This window comes from Doryrhamphus excisus, linkage group LG2, assembly GCF_037039965.1.
Source record: "Doryrhamphus excisus strain RoL-2023G ecotype Guam linkage group LG2, RoL_Dexc_Guam_v1.1, whole genome shotgun sequence".
Taxonomy (NCBI): Eukaryota; Metazoa; Chordata; class Actinopteri; order Syngnathiformes; family Syngnathidae; genus Doryrhamphus; species Doryrhamphus excisus.
Window position 1 is genome coordinate 5,990,277 of NC_136358.1, and position 21,175 is coordinate 6,011,451.

The 21,175-nt window shown below is 45.9% G+C and overlaps 1 protein-coding gene across 2 annotated transcripts in view; it reads left to right on the top strand.

Moving 5' to 3' along the window:
- Positions 1-21,175, top strand: part of shroom4 (shroom family member 4) — a 29,289-nt gene extending 8,114 nt beyond the window's left edge. Inside the window, exons 2-10 of one of the 2 annotated variants that reach the window (XM_058068282.2) lie at positions 1,716-1,867; positions 9,756-9,968; positions 11,993-14,630; positions 17,336-17,400; positions 18,069-19,412; positions 19,548-19,677; positions 19,769-20,041; positions 20,130-20,272; positions 20,339-21,175. In XM_058068282.2, coding sequence (XP_057924265.2) covers positions 1,716-1,867; positions 9,756-9,968; positions 11,993-14,630; positions 17,336-17,400; positions 18,069-19,412; positions 19,548-19,677; positions 19,769-20,041; positions 20,130-20,272; positions 20,339-20,495 — 5,115 coding nt within the window. In that variant the 3' untranslated portion in view covers positions 20,496-21,175. Of the gene's footprint in view, positions 1-1,715; positions 1,868-7,824; positions 8,245-9,755; positions 9,969-11,992; positions 14,631-17,335; positions 17,401-18,068; positions 19,413-19,547; positions 19,678-19,768; positions 20,042-20,129; positions 20,273-20,338 lie in introns of those variants that run through there. The other variant, XM_078796684.1, reaches the window with a different exon arrangement.

Below are 21,175 nucleotides of genomic sequence, written 5' to 3' on the forward strand. Positions count from 1 at the left end.
GTAACCATGAAAATAAAATGAATGAAAATATGTCTTGCTGCAGAGTTTTGTTTTAGGGGCTGTTTGCATGGAAGTATTGTTTTAGCCTTGGTGTTTTGGGTGCTCTGGAACTGTATTTTTTTTTTTAAACAGTGGGGGAAATCTGGAAACGGTTGCCATGTAGACAAGCAAAACTGGTGTTTTCTGAAAATGACGCTACTGTCACATGACCGGGGTGGCACGGCGGTCGAGTGGTTAGCACGCAGATCTTACAGCTAGGAGACCAGGGTTCAATTCCACCCTTGGCCATCTCTGTGTGGAGTTTGCATGTTCTCCCCGTGCATGCGTGGGTTTTCTCCGGTTTCCTCCCATATTCCAAAAACATGCTAGGTTAATTGATGACTCCAAATTGTCCATAGGTATGAATGTGAGTGTGAATGGTTGTTTGTCTATATGTGCCCAGTGATTGGCTGGCCACCAGTCCAGGGTGTACCCCGCCTCTCGCCCGAAGACAGCTGGGATAGCACCCAGCACCCCCGCGACCCTCGTGAGTAAAAGCGGTAGAAAATGAATGAATGAATGAAAGTCACATGACCAAGCCGACAAAGTACCTGAATACTTCGACGGGCATGGCTCACAGAATGAGACATTTTTTTAGCCTGCAAAAAAAATAAAACCACAGGACGGTTGTGCCTGAGACAAGTCATTGGATGGGACTGGCAATGACGTCAATGCCTTTATAGAAAGTTACAGACAATGACAACACATTTTTGTATAGTCTATGAAAATATTCTGCTTTCATAATGGTGTTAGGGAACCCTTGCAATGATCAACACTAAAGTGAAAAGGGAATGTGCTACCAGTTTGTTTCCATGTGTGCGTACACATAGTACACCTCCAGACTTTCTCAAAATGAGAAGTAGTCATTTTCTCGGCCTCAACCTCGTACTAATGTGAGGTTTCACTCACAGCCATTACATGTCGAGGCACTGTCTTGCACTTCCTCCACACACACACAAACACATGTGCCCGTACGTGCACATTGGAGTAAGTCATGCTGTTTAATGTACGAGCGCAGTGCGTTAATCGTCTCGGTCGAAGCAAATACGCAGTCTCATCAGAGCCATGGTGATTGTTTGCGATGAAAGAGCCTCTTGTGTGTGTGTGTGTGTGTGTGTGTATGTACATGCGTCAGGTGATAGCTGAGTGATGACAGCTTGTGGCCAGCATGGGGCTTTCCCGACCTTTCCAGGGCACAATCACGGGCAGTAAGCCACTACACACACACACACACACACACACAAATGAAGTGAATTCACCGCTTGGATTTAAAAATAAAAGGGTGTGTCTGACCTGTGTGTGTGTGCGTTGGTGTGTGAAAGTATGTTTTAAGCGCACAGAGAGGCTTTTCTTCTCTGTCTCACCAATGTGACCTCACCCTGTCTGGATGTGCACACACACACACACACACACACTTTGCAAAGGAATGTGATGAGTTTCTAAGCTATATTAAGAGATGCACTTCAAGGAAGTGCTGCCATGGTGACAGAGAGCTTTTGTAGGGTGCACACACACACACACACTTGGCCAGTCGTACCACACCTTAAGTGCTACATACTGTAGACAAACAATAGCACTCACATTCATACCTTAAAGCAGAAGCCATTGCACATTCATTAATGTGAATGCGCCATTAATTCTAACCCTCTAACTCATCTGTCTTCCCCCCCATTCAGATTGAGGATGGAGGGAAGGCGGCCCAGTGCAAGAAGCTCAAAGTGGGTGACGAGCTCATCAACATAAATGGCTCCGCCCTCTACGGCAGCCGGCAGGAAGCGCTCATCCTCATCAAGGGCTCCTACAGGATACTGAAACTCGCCGTCAGGAGGTAAGTGCACCTCATGAATACCCAGGCTTCCTTTTCTACGGAAAGGGCCAGGATGTGTGTTGGAGTGGGCGGGGCTGAGAATCTACCGGCCAGGAAGGAACCTTTGACCTTCAGGTGTCAGAGCTGATAGCCTCTGGTGACAAGCATGGAGTGTCTGGTGTGTTATCTTTTCAGGGTTAAAAAAAGTGCAGGGTAGAACAGCTGATGAATAGCACTCAGCACACAATCTAAATAAGTCGGTTGTATCGACATAATAATGCTTAGGCAGCATTGTTACTTTCCAACACCACATCCTCCATGAATGGCAGAAAATGCACACCCGAAAAAAGCCCTAAAATGCCTATTTTATTCACGATCACCGATAATACCTGGAGGGTCGTGTTATAATGGTTGACCATCCATCCATCCATCCATTTTCTATACCTCTTATCCTCATTAGGGTTGTGGGGTATGCTGGAGCCTATCCCAGCTGTCTTTGGGCGAGAGGCGGGGTACACCCAACAACCATTCACACTCACATTCATACCTATGGACAATTTGGAGTCACCAATTAACCTAGCATGTTTTTGGAATGTGGGAGGAAGCCGGAGTCCCCAGAGAAAACCCACGTACGTACGGGGATAACATGCAAACTCCACACAGAGATGACAGAGTGGGGTATCGAACCCAGGTCTCCTAGCTGTGTGGCCTGCGCTCACCCACCGTGCGGCCTCACTTTCTATTAAGTTGAAAATAATATTGACTAATTAAAGCAGGGGTGGCTGCACGGTGGTCAAGTGGTTAGCGCACAGACCTCACAGCTAGGAGACCAGGGTTCAATTCCACCCTCGCCCATCTCTGTGTGGAGTTTGCATGTTCTCCCCGTGCATGCGTGGGTTTTTTTCCGGGTACTCCGGTTTCCTCCCACATTCCAAAAACATGCTAGGTTAATTTGCGACTCCAAATTGTCCATAGGTATGAATGTGAGTGTGAATGGTTGTTTGTCTTTATGTGCCCTGTGACAGCTGGGATAGGCTCCAGCACCCCCGTGACCCTCGTGAGAATAAGCGGTAGAAAATGAATCAATGAATGAATGAATAAAACAAAGGGGAACAAAATCGGTAAAATTGCACAAATATGCCAAAACACACACAGGAGGGTATCTATAATGTTTTAATGTGTATATATATATAATGCTTTAATGTTCTACCACTGTAAGTGTGCTATAGCAGTCACACCACACTCTGCAGGACAAACTGTGTTATGACACCATTTCATCATTGCCCTCATTGCATGAATGGATGTCTTTAAAGACCAGTGGATTTAAATGGATGATATAAATCTGAAGGAATGAAATGACACATTATGCAAAAGGCTTTGGGGAAAAAAACAGTTTTAACTGCCTTTTCCAGTAATTTCTTTTTGGGAAGCTTTGTAGTGGCTTGCATTAACGCTCCAGTCATGACTGTACAGTACGCATAACTCTTCACGCACACTGTGCTACTATTTTTCTGACACTGTTATTAAAACCTCATAAAAGGGATTGACTTGAAATGTGTTTTTCCAGGTCAATTTGTGATAACCTGATAATTCACACTTCTCATAATGTCCTCCATTCCTGACTGTGTTTCGAGGCACCGGGAGGCCTGCAGGCTAAATTTGGGAAACCACGGGAATTTGACGTGTTTGCCAGCTGCTTGGATGGTGGTTTGTTTGGGTTCATTTTGGATTTAATTTCAGTACTGATGCTTTATAAGTTCTTCTACAAGCCAACTTAAGCTGGGAAGCACCGACATGGTTGTTTTTTCTTTGCAAGGAGACCTTTAAAAAAAAGTTGTGTCACTGAAAGGTCAAAATCATCCTACATGATTATAGTGACTTTGGAATGTCAGAATCTCTTCGCACGTTTTGTTTTTCATAATCTTTATGATTTATTTCCGGATGGTAAAGACCATTTGGTTAGGTTGTTTGTCGCCTCGACCTGGAAATGTTTCTTCTGCAACCCTTTTGTTAGATCCAACCGCAACTGGAAGAGGCAAAGGAAAGGACATTCCTACACTTTTGCATAATTTCCTCTTCTTCCCAAAGTCTCCCCTCATTGTTTTCCATCCAGCAATGTGAGGAGAAAGAGCATCCATTTACGGAATAGGAAATGGCCACTTTGGATGTGTGGCCAGGAGGACCTTCTTGAGGATTCTTGCCGGCCACGGGCTAAAACCTCTTTCGGTGGATCAGGACCAGCTGGGAGTCAAATGTGGCACAGTTGCAGTTTCTTCGCGTGTGCTGCACACCCATGTCACCTCGGAAGTGTTGCACCAGCGACGCTGCAGCTCTGCTGGACTTGCTGACTCGCGCTTATCTCTTGTTCACAGATGCTGGTTCAGAGTGTCACAAAGGGTTTTGCTGGCTCTCACACATGCATGGGATTGTTTGGAGTGCTACCGCAGACAGATGGATGGGATGAATGCAAACACACACACACACACAGTTGTTTTGAAGTATGACCACAGGCTCTCTGGGGACCTGTGCAGGACTAAGGTCTGCGGTGCCAAGACGCTTGCAACACAATAGTCTGCCCCCCCATCACCGGTTTCTTTACCAACAATAGACATTCTTGGGATTCCTCAAGACCTCTCACTCACACACACATACACACACACACTCCCTCAAATGACTTTGACTTATGTTCATTTCCTGGACCCTAACCACTATTTTCATCACACCAACCACTCACCCTAAACTAACTTTAACCCCCTTAACTTGTTTTCACACACGCTCACACCGTGTTTATTTAAATGAATTGATTAGGCCTGTGGGCAGCATAGTGGACAAGTGGTTAGTATGTTGGTCACACAGTCTGGAGTTTGGGGAAATCTGGAGTTTCCTCTGTGGAGTTTGCATGTTCAAAAATTTAGTACCAAGTCTGTGTAAATAAAATGGAATAAATAATAAACATTTGGTATTATTAATTAGCAGGAAGGCTTCACATGTAGCGAACTACACTGTTTGGGAATGTGCTCCATTTTGTGTTGTTTTGGTTACATTTTCTTTGCCCTACAAATGCTTCAGTAAGTGTTGACTGTCTGGATTTTTTTTTTCCCCCGGTTGGGAAAACTGGACAGGATTGTTATGTTTGAGGTGTGCATGGCAGTTGCTCTTATTCCCCCTTTTTTAATCGTCACTACTTTCTAATCACTTTGTCGGTTTTCATGCTATTTTTTATGCTGTGTTCACCTTGTTCATTCTGTTTAAAAGTGGAATATTCACACACACTGGTATTTGGGTTAGAAACCATCACTTTTATGTCTTTATTCAAATTCAAGTTAACTCACGATGCTAACTTGTGTTAACGCTAACTGGGTAGACTTCTCTGTTTATCAACTCACGAGCAGTCCAGCCTCCACCGACTGAACCCTCTTGTCATCCAGCCCGTGTGGTTAAGAGAGAGAGGACAGAGAGGAAAACAAGCACCTATGCACATGTCAATTTATCGAGACCGGCAAAATTATCCACTTTGTTTTTGTTGATTATTGTGACAGGCCTAGAATGAATTAATCAATAGTTAGGGGTTGTCATCTTTGCAGAGCAATATGGGCTCCCAGCTTTACAGTTCAGATCAGCTCCCTTTCTCTTCTCAGTGGGCAAAGTGAAGTTCATAAAAGCATGCTTGGATGTGTTTGATGTGGAACAAACCTGTCATACTTATTTGGGCTGAACTTGAGCCCAACATTAACCTCTGACCCTACAAATTTCTACCCTGACCTGTATATGCATATGTTCTCTCATTTGCACAACCTGAATACTTTTGAAACAAGATATATTTTCTTCAAGGGCAAACAAAAAAGGGTCTAATTGTGTGCACACACACACACACACACACACACACACACACACCATGAGAGCCATAAAGCAAACAAATAGGTCCTGATTGCAGGCAGACACACAATGGAAAGGATGGGGAGGAGGTGAACTTGTTTAGGCTTCTCCGACATTGTTCACCATTCACCCCCTCTGAAGGCAATACGCGGAATGTAAGGAATCTGCCAACCAACATGCATGTACGTCACACAAACACACACGCATACACATTTTTCCAGGGAGTCTGCAGGAGACTGGAAAGCTAATGGCCTCAATTTCTGTCTGGAGTGTATTTGTTTGTGTAAGATAACTCTTCTCTTACTCTTCTACTCCTGAACCTTTTGCATGCAAAAGGGTGGAAATTTGTCAAAACATTCACCTTTACTGTGTTGCTTGTGGTTGTATTTTTATAAATGTACCACATGGGTGTGCTGTTGTTAAGTTCCAAAGTTTTAAAATTACTTGAAATTTTGCACACCCACTGTAACTTAAGGACGGTTAGACAAATCACCACAGACTTTGGTACTGTACTGTGAGGATATGGGTGGTTTCGCATCAAAGCTTGGGATGTTGAGGGACTGTTTTGGCTGACACGTCTCTTCAACATCGGAACAGAACCTCTGGATTGGCAGACCAGGGTGGTAGTCCCCCTTTTTAAGAAGGCTGACCTTCCAACTATAGGGGATCACACTCCTCAGCCTCCCTGGGAAATTGTATTCCAGGGTGCTGAAGAGAAGGGTAAAAAACCTCGGCTACAGGAGGTGCAACGTGGTTTTCGTCCCGGTCGTGGAACACTGGACCAGCTCTACACCCTTGCAGTGGTACTGGAGAGTACATTGACGTTTGCCCAACTGGTCTACATGTGCTTTGTGGACTTGGACAAGGCTATTTGCAGAAGATATGTTCCTAGTGGCCTCATTAGACTGTGACTTTCAGCATTTACTGGGGCTTCTGTGATGAGCATCAGCACCTCCAAATCTGAGGCCATGGTTCTCAGTCAAAAAAGGGTGGATTGCACCATCCGGGATGGACATGAGCGCTTACCCCAAGTGGAGGAGTATCTCCGGGTCAATATGTGGTCATGAGCTTTGGGTTGTAACTGAAAGACGAGAAATTACATCGTGGTTAAAAGCGGCTGAAACGACTTTCCTCCATAGAGTGACTGAGCTGCTGCTCCTTCACAAGGAGAGGAGTCAGTTGAGGTGACTCGGACATCTAGTCAGGGTGCTTCCCGGACAGCTCCCTGGTGTGGTGTTCCGGACATGCCCAGCCAGGAGAAGGCCTGGAGCAGACCTAAGACACGCTGCAGGGATTTGGTCTTACAGTTGGCCTGGGAAAGCATTGGTGTCCTCCCATTGGAACTGGAAGAAATGGCCGGAGACTAGGAAGTCTGGACTTCCCAACTGAAACTGCTTCCCTGCGACCCGGACCCGGATAAGTGGAAGAAAATGGAATGGAATGATTAATATGAGACACTGGTATCCCCCAAGACTTTATTCCAGGTCCACTGAAAAGTATGCTTTTTGGCAGGTGGGTTTTCACCATCATTGACACATCCATGATATTTTTTCTAGGGCAGCAAAGTGACCTTGTAATTAGCACATAAAAACTGATCATTTCTGTGTGGGGTTTTGCATGTTTTCCTCGTGCTTGTGTGGGTCAATATAATTGGAGAGCCTGTGAGTGACAGGAGACAGGTCCACCGGGATAGGCTCCAGCCCCCCTGTGACCCTAATGAGGAAAAGCATTATAAATGGATGTGTAGATCTTTCTGCTCATCCATCAACAAAGCCCATTGTTTGGTCTAAGTTAATTTCAATTCAGGCTATTTTGTTCTCCAGACCTCACATCCTCTTATACCCGTCTTCTTTCATCAATTGTTTTTTTTTTGATGGAAAAAGCTCCCTCTTTTTCTGTGTCTTTGGCTCTTTCAGGCACTTTCAGGAAGTACCTCTGCATCCCCCTCATCAAACAATAACATCGTGGTACTCTTGGCTATTAGTTTAGCAGCCCTACACCACTTTATCTGCCCTCCACAATACTTCCTCTTTGACTGACTCACACATCCTGCAAAAGAGGGGGCAAGCGAAGCAGGCAAAGAATGACATGGGAGAGAGAGAGAGAGAGGGTGGGAGTGAGTGCAATGCCCGGCACAGGAGGGAGAAATAGTCATGTTTTGTCTTCCAGCGAGAAGAACGAGTGAGAGGGAAGACAGGAAAAGCAAACAGAGGGGATGTCAGGACAGAGAGGGGATGTGAGGACCGACACTTGGACTTTCCCTCTCAAACCTGGCCTGTTTTACCCCTGACGACGGACACATTGTCGCAAGATGCTTTTCCCACCCTGCGGTCATAGCGAGGCGCTCTTGTCGTACAGTTGAAGACACCCTGGAGAAGAAGAAGGGCAGATTCAGACCCAGAAAGCGAGCTGAGAGGCTCCATTGTTTTGGTCTTGTCGAGTGAACGCGTTGAACTTGACCTTTTGGCTCCTCACATTTTGCTGCCCGGGAGCACTTTGCCTGTGGATGCTTCGTCAATCCGGTGGGTTTGTCTCTCCGCTTAAAGTTCATCGTGACCACGAATGCTCTTATCATCTGTGTCCTTGTTGCTTATCTTGCATTTGTGTCTGGCATTGGCTGGGTCGCTGGCACTGAGACTGTTTGTGTGACTCAGATTATGCGCCTTGACCTTCGCGCAGTCAGCTGTTGCAGTCTCTGACTATGAAATGGGACATTCCAGCAGTCTTTCTTCATCTGACTGAATTTATCAGACTTTTTATGACTTTCATTCTTCAGTGTCTGCTATGTCTTGTGGCCTAATTGAATTTCCAGTGTGTTTGTGGACTCTAGAAACTCAAGGGACACACTTCCTTGCCCCACACAACTTTGGGCTCACTAGGTGCGTTCAAAAAGCCAGCATCAGCCAGCATTCTCTTGTGTTCCCTGGGTCTTGCAATAAAATAAAAAAAAAACAAGAAAAGGCCCAGAGACATTATGGAGCCTCCTTGGACGTGCCTGAATGCAAACTACACAAAAGTCTTTTTATACCCTTAAGTTGTGTCATCAAGGCACCCAGAGGGCAACGAGCATGCACGTTCAACAAGTCTGGAATTCACTGGCGCTTTTAAGTCCTCAAGAAACCACAGCAGCAGTCAGAAAATTCTAGAACTCGAACTGACCTTCTGTAAACAGCTTTTCCATTGAACAGCTTAAATGGAAGGAAGAGATGGTTCGTGTTTGTGCTTGTATATTTCCCACATACTGTATACACAGCGGCGGGACGGCGGTCGAGTGGTTAGACCAGGGTTCAATTCCACCCTCGGCCATCTCTGTGTGGAGTTTGCATGTTCTCCCCGTGCATGCGTGGGTTTTCTCCGGGTACTCAGGTTTCCTCCCACATTCCAAAAACATGCTAGGTTAATTGGCGACTCCAAATTGTGAGTGTGAATGGTTGTTAGTCTATATGTTCCCCTTTGATTGGCTGGCGACCAGTCCAGGGTGTACCCTGCCTCTCGCCCAAAGACAGTTGAAGTTCGGTACACTTCCTCTGTTCTGGTATGATTAGAATAATAGAATGACACACGTCAGGTCCAAAACACTTGATAATAAAAAATAAATAGGAATGCTCTAAATAATCACGGCTGCACGGTGAACTAGTGGTTAGCACACAGGCCACACAGCTAGGAGACCCGGTTTCGTATTGGATTCTGTGTGGAGTTTGCATGTTTTCACTGTGGGTTTTCTCTGGGTACTCCGGTTTCCTCCCACATTCCAAAAACATGCTAGGTTAATTGGCGACTCCAAATTGTCCATTGGCATGAATGTGAGTGTGAATGGTTGTTTGTCTATATGTGCCCTGTGATTGGCTGGTGACCAGTCCAGGGTGACAGCGATCACTTTACAGAGTCGAAATAATCAGAAAGACTGAAAATACACAAAGTTATAGCTAAATAACAGGAATAGAGTTCTGTCTCGATTTATGATTTAGTCTTCGATGACAATTGTCATCCAGTAATGTATGGACCGGTGTCACCTGTGCTGGTGTCTCCGCAGGCGCAGTGTCCCATTCATCAGGCCTCACTCCTGGCACCTGGCGAAGCTGTCCGAGCTGCCCTTACCGCCCCCGCCACCTCCACCCCCGTCTCCTCCGCCCAGCATCCCTCCCCCCGCTGATTCCCCCCCACTCCCTCCGCCTCCCCCTCCTCCACCTGCCATGCAGCTCCATCCTGGCGCTTACACACTAGCCTGGCACACAAGTGACCACAGGTGAGTCCTTCAAATTTCATGTATCTTTCAGACAGTTAATATATTCTATGGAGTACGGCTTACCGTGTTGGGAATTTTTGTCCCCCTCATAGCCAACAATTACCAGGAAACGGGTGACATCATTGTGTTTTAATATCAGCACCACCCACGCAGGAAGCCCCTTGTACTATTTTTAACCCTCTATGCAAACACTCCAGCGGCGATAGCCAATCACCTCTCCCCCGGTGAGCTGTTCTTTGTCTGAGGGACCGTGTTGACAGTTCTCAAATATTTTTTTTCATTGTGGTAAATGATTAATACATTTATCATGTGGCTTTCTTTGGGTTCAATTCTCACACTGCTGCCTCTGCTGCTGTGATAATTTCATCCAGAATATGTGCCACAAACCTCATGTTTTAAGTGACCGTGTCAGAAACATCATTGGGGTGCTTGCACAACCTAGACAGCGGTTGTGGTGAATCACAACCGCATTGCTGGAATTTAACAAGCCATCACGGTCAAATACAGGTCCAGTCTGTTGGACAAAGTGATACAATTTTTGTCGCTTCTGCTAGGTTTTTCACACCACTCTATTATTATGGCAAAAGAAGAACTTCTGTAGTCATATTTGTGTTATGATCTCAGTTAAACTGTGGATCCTTTAGAGGAAACGGGAACTTCAGTGTTTGTATTGTGACTCACAATAAGATAAATAGCCCTTATGTCTTTGTTCTTTATCAATGCTTTACTGTCTTTCGTCTGATAGGAATCAATGATATCATGCACCTCTTTCATACTGAATTGGGATAATGATGGCAATATGTGTGTGGGAATGTACACAATGGCATGTAACTCCTGACAAAGAAAGGAAGACATCCAGTAAACTGTACTTGTGTGGGACCTTTTGTACACTCTTTCGTTTGTGTGTGTGTGTGTTTGTGTTGGTAGGCCAAAAAGAAATCCGCTCCATCTGAACACACACACACCTTATTTCGTGCTGATTCTGCCTGCGTCAACTGTCTCTCTGATGTTCTACGCCACGCCTCATTGGGCAGGAGTTACTGTCATATCCTGTCCAGCTCCTGTCTCATTTCCTCTCTTCCTCCTGTTCTCATCCAGGTCAAATCTATACAGCAGCCCTTGCTTTCTCATTCATCGCTCACTTCCCCTCACAGACAATTTTCTCACGCAGGACGATCATGAGTTACCCAATAGAAATGTCATAAAAGCAGCGGTGACCTATGAAATTTGGATAGATTTTGTGGAAACTCTTGGATTTCTCACATCCATGCATGGATTAGCAAACCACAACCTTATGACTTTTGGCATATTCTCAGGCCGTTAACCTCAAGTGGAAATCGTAAGATGATAGTATTACAGCCAGGATGCAGGGGGTTGACGTCTGAGATGTTTTGGCTTTGCCGCTTGCTCTGTTGTGCGACCACAGGGTTCACCACATGTAAATCCACACTGAATTCACCATGGTTCTTGGTAAGTACTTATTTTGATATTTTAGGGTTAATGTTAGGGATATTGATCATTTATATAGATGGAAACTTTACTGATCACCAAGAGACACAAGTAATAATGTTCAAAAAAAGATACTGTTGCTGTAATAAAATTATTTTTGAAAAGGAAGAAAGAGAAAAATATGAATAATAAGAGGATATGGAGAATTAGGTGAGGACTTAAGAGAACTGAACTTTAGGCGGTGGAAGTTGATGATGATCACCCTGCAGTGCTCTTTTAAAAACACCCACATGACGACTTTGGCGTTCTAAGGAGGGATTTAAAGCAGATTCTCCAGTGGTCTCTTATTAGAAGAATTATTTCATTGTTGTTTCTTGGGAAAACGTTTTGAGAATGGATACTACTTGTATGAAATCTTCAAAAATGGAGGAGGAGTTTGGGTATCAATACTTGATGGTAAAAAGCGTAGACTTCCATCTGGAAGAATAGATCCTTTTATTTTTTATATTTGAATGGTAGTACATTTGGACATGTTATAAAATACCAAATTGCATCCCTTCTCAATCTCCTTGCAGTGACTTGCCCATGCAGTGGGGTCAGCTGTCCAGGCCGTACTCATCCACCGATCGTAGCAGTTCCCTGGGCTCCATGGAGAGCTTGGATACGCCCACACCCGTCACACAGCCTTACTCTGACTCCCTCGGTTCGCCTGTTGACCCAGCACTCTTCAACAACAAGAGAGACTCCGCCTACAGCTCCTTCTCTGCTAGCTCAAACACCTCCGACTACGCTACAGTGCTGCTCCGACCTGGTGAAGTGTGCTCCATGGACAACTTGCTTCAAAGCTTGGGGCCGTCTTGTCCCGGCTTTGCCGGTGGGGATGGCGGAACGCTAGTTAGTACATCCGGTGAGGCCGTGGATGTGGAACATCTGATTGGACTGAAGTCCATGTCACTGACCAGGCCAAGGCTCAGGCCTGTAGAAATAAAAGAGAGGCCCTCCTCCTGTTCTTATGAGGAGGAGATGAGGTCAGGAGACTGTGATATAAATGGTGAAAGTGGAATAGAAGGAGAAGTGACTCCCACTCAGCCTCCACATAGAAAGGACAGTTTCAACACAACCAGGAGTTGTTCTAATGTGTCAAACAAACGCTGTGCTTCAGCTCCTATTGAAATGTGCCGTGTTCCTTGTTTCTATAAGGATGATATGTCGTCTCCAAATAGTGAACCGGGAACTCATAATGGTTTCCTTCAAGTCCAAGAAGGCAATACTGGACATTTAGGATCCTGCTATAGCCAAAATGAACAACTTGGTTTTAATACGAGTGCTCAAAAGGACTACAGTGACGAAACAGAGCACCTCTCAGACCTAGGTGTGTTATCTGTGGTTGCTTCAGACCCCACAGTGGATGCTCAGGGGCATACTCGTGTCATACACTCTCAGACCAAGCATCCTTTTGCTGGTCTGCATCAGCAAAATGACCCTAATGTCCCACAACTTCAGTTTTTGCAGTGTCACAGTGACAACTCCTCACTAGAAACTTCTAGTCAGTCAGATCCCTCATGTAGCACCAAGTCGTCCCCTTTACCACCAGGCTTAATGGAGAACCAAGAACCTTCAAACAATCTTTCTTTGGAACCACCAAACAAATGGGACGGAAACCACTGCTCAACCCCTGGATCTGTGTTCTTGGAGGAGGGCGCGATGGAAGAAACGAGAATACAAAGCAACTCCCTCCCTCTGATTCAGCATCATCCCTGGAGCCGCTCTGTGAGTGTACCCGAAGAACCAACAGGGACATCAGTGCAGGGTATCCTGGTTTCTGACCAAATACTCGGAAGAGATTTTCAGCCTCTTAGTGCTGCTGTCAGTGTTGATACCTTAATGGAAGAGCAAACAGCAGGCGAGAGCAGACGTGGAGAAAAATCTGAGGACAATACCTCGATCAAGGCCACCATGAAGAAGTCATCCAGGAACCATCGTCGAAACCGTCGCCATAGTGAACGCTTTGCAACCAACCTTCGAAATGAGATCCAGAGGAAGAAGGCTCAACTGCAGAGTAGCCGTGGCCCTGGAGGGTTACTCTCTAGTGGTGAAACTGTCCAGGAAGAGGAGGGTTCAGACCTCCACTTGGAGCCTGAAGAAGCAGAAAGTAGAACCAAAGTTGTGTTTGCCCCAACTGTTAGTGCAGCGGAGACAGCAGTAGATGAGAAATCAAACTCTTCATGTCGGATAACCTGTGGTGATCCGCCTGCTCAACCTCCATCCACAACTACAGCCATTCAGATTGTGGACCCAGGAGTGCCTAATTTTGGTGTTGGCATTCGAGTTGTGGAGGAGCCAGCTCCTGCAGGCAAAGCTCGCCGCTGGCGTTGGACTCCTGAGCATAAGCTCCAACCGGAACCAGAACCAAGCAAACTGTATGGAGTTGTTGGAGAGAGCATGTTAGGGGCGACCCAGTCAAAGCATGGGGTCTGTGCCTTTACCTCCTCTTCCACCCACTCAGGTGGTCGCTCCTCTTCCTGCTCTCGGATGGAGGAGTCTGACATCCTTCCATTTGCAGACAGAAGGAAGTTTTTCGAGGAGACGAGCAAGTGCGTTGCAGCATCAACAGTATCTAGTCTGTTGGGTCGCACACAGAGAAAGTCCCAGGAGGTGGAGCATGTTCAGTACAGACACCAAAGGAGATACTCCTACCAAGGGGGGCTACAGCAAGAAAAACTAAACCCAATGGAAGCCAGGAGGCCATCAGTGTGTACCAGCCAGGAGACACAGCGGGAGAAGGAGATGGACCAAATGAAGGAACGGGAGGGAAGAGCCAGAGTACAAGAGAGGGATGAAATGTTGCAAGAAATAGAGATGCAGCAGGAGAAGGAAAGACAGGAGAGGGAATTCGAAATGGAACGAGAGAGGCTCAGGGAGAAGGACAGAGAGGAGAGGGTGAGACGGTGGGAAATCGAACGTGAAATGGAGCTCGAGTTTGAAAGGGCAAAGGAGAAGGAATATCTTAATAAAGAAAGTGAAGAAGAACTGGAGCGACCAAAAAATGCTTTTTTCATCAGTTCTTGCACCAGAGAAAGAAATCAGGACTTTCATGACCAGAACGTGCATCCCAAGCATTGCGGCACAAGTCTCATCCAGCGATCTGCATTCTACCCAGTTAACCAACCTTCACAGCCATCTTTGGACACGAGGAGTTACACCCCGACACAAGTAAGTCTCACTTCTTTGAGTTCACTCCATTGAGTTAATGCGGTTCGTCAAGTCAACTTTTGATGGGAGCCTGATACCATGTAATCTGCACAATAAACAGCTTCATAGGTTTCATAGACAAAGAAGTGAAATGTCAACTGATGAGTAAAATATCAATCAGTTGATGGCAAACGAGTTTGGCTGCAGGACACCCCATTACCTCTTAAAGGGGAACTATACTTATTTTGGAATTTTGCCTGTCACACAATCCTTATGTGAAACATGACCACGTATTTCTTTCCCTTTCCTGTGCATTGTAGTGTGAGAAAACGTACGTCTTGGGAAATACTGTACCTATTTTGACGCAAGAGCCCTCAGAAAAAACTAAAAAACAGCTAACATGAAAAACTATATTTATCTCGCGGACTAACAACGCGTCGTTAATTGCTAGTCTCAGCGTCATTTACAGACAGAAGAATGGATAATTTTGCTATAAAGACTCAACAAGATGCTTGTTTGCTGTCAGCATGTTTTACCTGCACACGTGTTGTGTTTGAACACAGAGCCATCCCAATGAGAGCGGACATCGTAAGTGTTGTCGCTGTATCTATGCTGGTCTCATTGACAGAACAAACATTAGTAATTTTAGGTTATCACATGGTTTGTGCCAGTATCAGCCTGAGACCGAATCAGCCAGTATCAGCCCGAGACCGAAGGTTTCAGTTGTCAAACAACCAATCAGAGAACAGAACATTTTCTGGAAACAAAATTATGTCTTTTGATTAAATAGTACGTGATAATAAGCTCATAATTATAGGTTATCACATGGTTTGTCTGGTATCAGGCCAGGTATCATGCCCCCAAGTGTCAGTAGCTGATACCGGTCACGCGGGGGCATGATACTGGGCCTGATACCAGACAAACCATGTGATGATCTAATTATCACGTACTATTTAATGAAAAGACCATTTTGTTTCCAGAAAATGTTCAGTTTATTACATGTATTATATCTAAATAGTGTAAACACAACAATTGCAAAAGTATTTCAACAATAATATTTATATATCAACAGTCTTATCTTATCAATGTCTGACAATTAAAGTTCCATTAATCAAGTTTGGGTTTTTTGGTGACTGGAGAAGCACTAAGGCACTAAGCACTCGTGCGCTGTTCTCTGATTGGTTGTTTCACGGGCACGATACCAGAGCAGCGCGCTCTGAGTGGACAGCTACGGGGGCTGATACTGGACATGGTTAAACTCTATATTTTATCAGTATCACTGCCCTGGGCTTTGACACAGTATCATTTTGGCCTTTTCCCGTATCATTCATGGGCGGTTTCTAGGGTACAGGGCCAATTAATACTGTAGTATGTGATAAGTGTGTGTATCAGTGCCCATGGAAAAAAGGTTTCGGTAGTGTTTTAAATCATCAAAATGCATCAAGATACTGCAACTAGACATGTTATCATCAGTGTACGTGTTAATGCATGATCACAGTATGGATATCAAACCATGCAACGCTGTGAAAGTTTTTTTTTTTAGAGAGCTTCACAGTCTAATCCCAATGGCAGCATTGTAAGCTACGTCTTATTAACTCGTTTTCTCCTGTTATAATGCACAGAAAAGGGAAAGAAACATGTGTTCATGTTTCAGGATTGTGAATGATTGGCGAAATTCCCCCAAAAGTGCAGTTCCCCTTTAATGACAAGCGATGACCCATATTGTGGGATGTGTCGAAATGTGGAAATTTTTCAACTCAAATTTTGGATGGCTCAAAACACCGGCTCCCTGTGACACCGTGAGTTGGACTTCCTTATATGTGCCGTACAAGCTGAGTGGGACCATTCACAGCTGTGTGGGCGTGCCTCAAGGCGGGCCATTGGTGGAATAAATAAATAAAAACAGACAGTACGGTTTATTGCATGTAGCTGCTCTACAGGAGTCCCCAACTCAATACAAAGGACCAAAAATGAGCATCATAAGTCCCCTTTAACAATTACAGAATATATAGTTACCAAGCATCGCAGTCATTCTATGACTTGGCCATGTGTAAAATGTGGCCAAACTCTTCCAATCGTGCCAATACAGTGGAAGTGTACCGAAATTCATTGCAGATTAGCGGTGTGAAGTGGGCCCAAACACACTACGATTTAGTACGCCCCTTAAGCATTTCTTGAAATGGTCTGAAACAAAAATAAATTCCGGCCCGAGTACTGCTTTCTCAGTGCAAGCCGCTGTCTTCAAATGTCATCATTTTGAAACAAAGACATTGCAGCTGCGTGGTATTAGATGGTGCTATTTCCCCTGAAATGAACTGACCAGCACCAGAGAGGGTCTGAGCCCGTCCAAGTGGCTTGTGGTTGATCTGTCGGTTTGAAGTTACGTCTTGTATCCTGCAAGCGGTAAGAATCTGAATGTGTTTTGATTGAAAACTCTGCGGATCATTGAAATACTTTTAACATGGTGGTGGTTTTGGTCTATTTTTTTTTTTTTACCACAAACCGATGATTGAGGGCGCTTGGAGGGAAGGGAAAGGGGGATTCGTCCTTATTTGAACTCTTGATAGTACTTCCTGGGAACCTTTTCAACCAAATTATGACGCTAACATTGTATACCTTATATCACCATTGACATTGTCAAAGGGAACGCCCATTTCCCTTTGCCGGGAACACTTCTCACCAGCTGGATTCTTTGTGGTGTAATTACTTTGAAATGTTCTACTCAGGCGCAGTATCCTGCCTGGCAACAGGAAACAAGCAAGCTGAACAGGAAGTACAGCTTGACGGAGAGGTGAGACACTTCCTTTTCATATAAACAAATACTATGTAATTTGTGGGCTCCATTGTCCACTATATGTCTGATTCTGTTTTTCTGATGGAGAGAGAGAGGGAGGTCAAAGCATCTTTTGGGTCATCTTTGTCTTGATTGTTCCTAAGTGAGTCCCTGGAGACTTTGGGGTTGGGGAGATTTGGCAGAAAATCCTGCTCAGTCATGCTTGGCTGTCGTCTGGCCGTAATGAGGTTTAAGTGGGCAAAAGCAATCATCCGTGCTTAAAATATGACCTTAATGATATGTGGCTGTGCGGGGGATTCCTGTTTGTTAGCATTCACGCCACATGGGCAGATACAACTACATTGACCTCAACCAAAAACCTGCTATTCAGCATGCAAAGCCCTGCAAATTCATATTTTTGATTACATGTTTTTTTTTCTCTCCGAAAAGTAGGCGTTTTTTTCCTCTGAGAACACCTGAGTTGGTTATAATGTATAAATATGTGATAATACAGGTAAAATGTACAGCATAAATGTATGTATCACTATTAAAAAGGCCCACAATTTTGACATGTTTGTCACTTCATGTGTTTTTTTTGTGAAGCACTGAGATTTCGCACTTTGTTCTACTGTCCTTGAATGCACCATGGTTGTTGTGAAATGCAAAATTATTTCTCCACATCTTAGGGACTACACCAGTTGGAGGCGAGAACAACACAGAGAGGCTCCCCACCAGGGATCATGGACCCCCAGACGGTTGGACAGTTGCAATGGACACAATGTGGCCCCCCTGCCAGCGCCTCTCTCCGTCAGGGGACGCGCCATGTCCGAAAACGATATCCGCTTCCCCAACAGTCAGCACTGGATGCCGTCGCATACCTCCGCTGTCAATCAGACACTGACCGACGTCAAAGAACGAACAGCTGACGTCCGGGGGGAGGTGGAACACAGCGCACAGTTGACCCACAGGAAGAAAAACCCACCTCCGAGACCACCGCCCCCCAAGTGGGAGCAGTTCCACCGCAGGCATGCGTCCCAACACATGGTGTTCTGCTCTTCTTCGACTGCACCTCCTCAACATACCTCCACAGAGCATCTGAATGCTGAACCGTGCCGACAGAGGTCATACAGCCTCCCCCCGCAGAGACAGGAAGTGGCAGAGAACTGCCCGCGCTGTAGTTGCAACCAACCTCGGCCCCCAGAACCCGCCTTTTCCCACATCCCATCCAGTTGCCAACAGTTCCCAGAGCCCTCCATTGCCCAGTTCAGTCCCATGTTTTCCAGGCGGGCCTTCAGGCCTGTGGCCCCACCCACCAGGGAGCGGGAGGGGAACTTAGCTGCCATGTACTTCCAACAGCCCGAAAGGGTGACAACACCCCCTCAAGCACCTGGGAGCCTGTGCCTCAACAGTCTATTTGAGGCAGACACCAGTCGTAGTGATCTTCACAAGCCTCCGCCGGGCCAGAGACCTGGCGCTGTGTGGGACAGAACGCCCTCTCCCAGAATTCATAGCAATAATGCACTTCCACCTGTCTTGGAAGATGGATGCCTTGGTAGTGTGTTGACTTCTGAGCCCTTCTCTGTGCTGGACTACAAGCAGCAGCAGCAGCAGAGTCTTGACCTGCCAAGGCCCCCAGAAACTGGAACCGAATCGGAGATGACCCGAAGCCCCAGCCCCGCGCATAGCATGGAGGCAGAACTGGATGTCCCCTTGGAAACAGACATCGACGACTTCCAGGAGGATGAGAGACTCCCTGTGGAGGATGACCTGTTAACCAGCGAGCTTCCTTGTTTTGCGCTGCCCGTCAACGTCTTGGAGACAGATATCGACACTTTGCCGGACCCACAAGCCGCGCCAGTGGGCGGAACCAGAAGAGATGAGAGCGGCTCTGTGGAGGAAGAGCTGGAGAGCTGCAGGGAGGGACTGAGCCTGGAGGAACTCTTCCTCCACAATAGCAAGGGGGAGACAGGCACGGAGAGCTGGAGGGGAACATTTCAGAGTGTGGAGCACAACACTGACAGCTTGGATAGGTAATGTGTGTGTGTGTGTGTGTGTGTGTGTGTGTGCATGCGCCTAAGACCATGGCAAGGCTCTTTCCACAAACAGATTACCCGCATCATCTCATACTAGCTTGTGAACAAGAACTATTTTGGTGTTTTCGTCAGGCGGTCCGGCACGAGCTCCAGCTGTTCATCCTATTACAGCACATCAGCTGCCAAGGCTCAGCTCCTGTCCCAGATGAAGGACTTCAGTGATAACAAGGAGCATGAAGAGGATGACGAGCTCACCTACAAGGTGGCCGCAATGCATGTCCTACATCTTCTGCATGTCTTCTTGTCTTCTGTTTTGTTCCCTTGATTCACCTGAATGTGTTTGCCATGCGCAGAGACAGTTGATGGAGAGCCTGCGCAAGAAGTTGGGGGTCCTGAGGGAAGCCCAGCGTGGACTTCAGGATGACATCCGTGCCAATGCGCAGCTGGGCGAGGAGGTGGAGAGCATGGCGGTGGCGGCGTGCAAGCCCAACGAGGTGGACAAGTTCCGCATGTTCATCGGTGACCTGGACAAGGTGGTCAGCCTGCTGCTATCGCTGTCGGCCCGCTTACTCAGGGTGGAAACCACGCTGGACACGCTGGACCCAGATACCGATGAGGACGAGAGGGTGAGGAAGAAGGACAAGAAGCTCACTCAAAAACTGATTGTGTAGAACATATTGAATCTCTTCTTCTTCTTCATTGGCTGCTGTGTAGCTCCCCCTGCTGGAGAAGAAGCGCCAGCTCATGCGGCAGCTCTCAGAGGCTCAGGATCTGAAGGACCACGTCGACCGCAGGGAGCAGGCTGTCAGCAGGGTTCTGGCACGTTGTCTCTCCCCGGACCAGCACAGAGACTATAGGTACCATATAATATCAAAATATTTTCAAAAAACTGCATACATTTTACACATTTTTGTCTCCTTTAGCCACTTTGTGAAGATGAAGGCCGCCCTGCTGGTGGAGCAGAGACAGCTGGAGGACAAGATCCGGCTGGGAGAAGAGCAGCTGAGGGGTCTAAGGGAGAGTCTAGGGCTGGGCCTTGGTCTGGGAATGGGAATGTCGATGGGTTATGGACAGTTCTGACTATTTATTCCTTTTTAAAGCACAAATGTAAGTAGCATTCAAAGGTGCATGCAAAGACCCTGAGGTTCTTGGACCAAAACTAAACTGCACCAACATCTTAAAAACACTCTGGTTGCCATGCACACAATCGACTATTACAAAGGAGCGTGCTCAGAACTTTCAAGTATATTCACGACTTTAAGAACACTTGCCATGATGTGCCTGCTAGATGTACTGTAAGACACTACACTTGTGTGGATCTCACGACCAAAGAGGTGTTTTTTTTTTTTGGTGCTTCACATTTAGAAGTTTTCTTCAGTATTATTTTTGGTTTTGTTGCTGGCTGACACCCTGCAATTGTCTATAACATCATATTTTGTTTGTATTTTGAAGCTATTTACTGTGTGGAGTTTGACACTCTGGTCACATACATGTACAGAAAACCCTTTTGTGTATAGTGTACACATCATGTATATAGAGGATTTCAATAGACTGGAATGGCTTGTATGGAATGCTTCGAAAAAGTAAGTGTATATTTTGACCTTTTGCTATTTTCCAATTTTGTAACTGCACGAGTTCACAATTTAGAGAAACAAGTTTGGTCAGGACGGAATTGAGCAATTAAGCAATCAAGGCAGGCAAGTTTGTGTCCTTTGTGTTTGTTATCCAGCCTTCATCATCCATTAAACTTTTACAAAGCG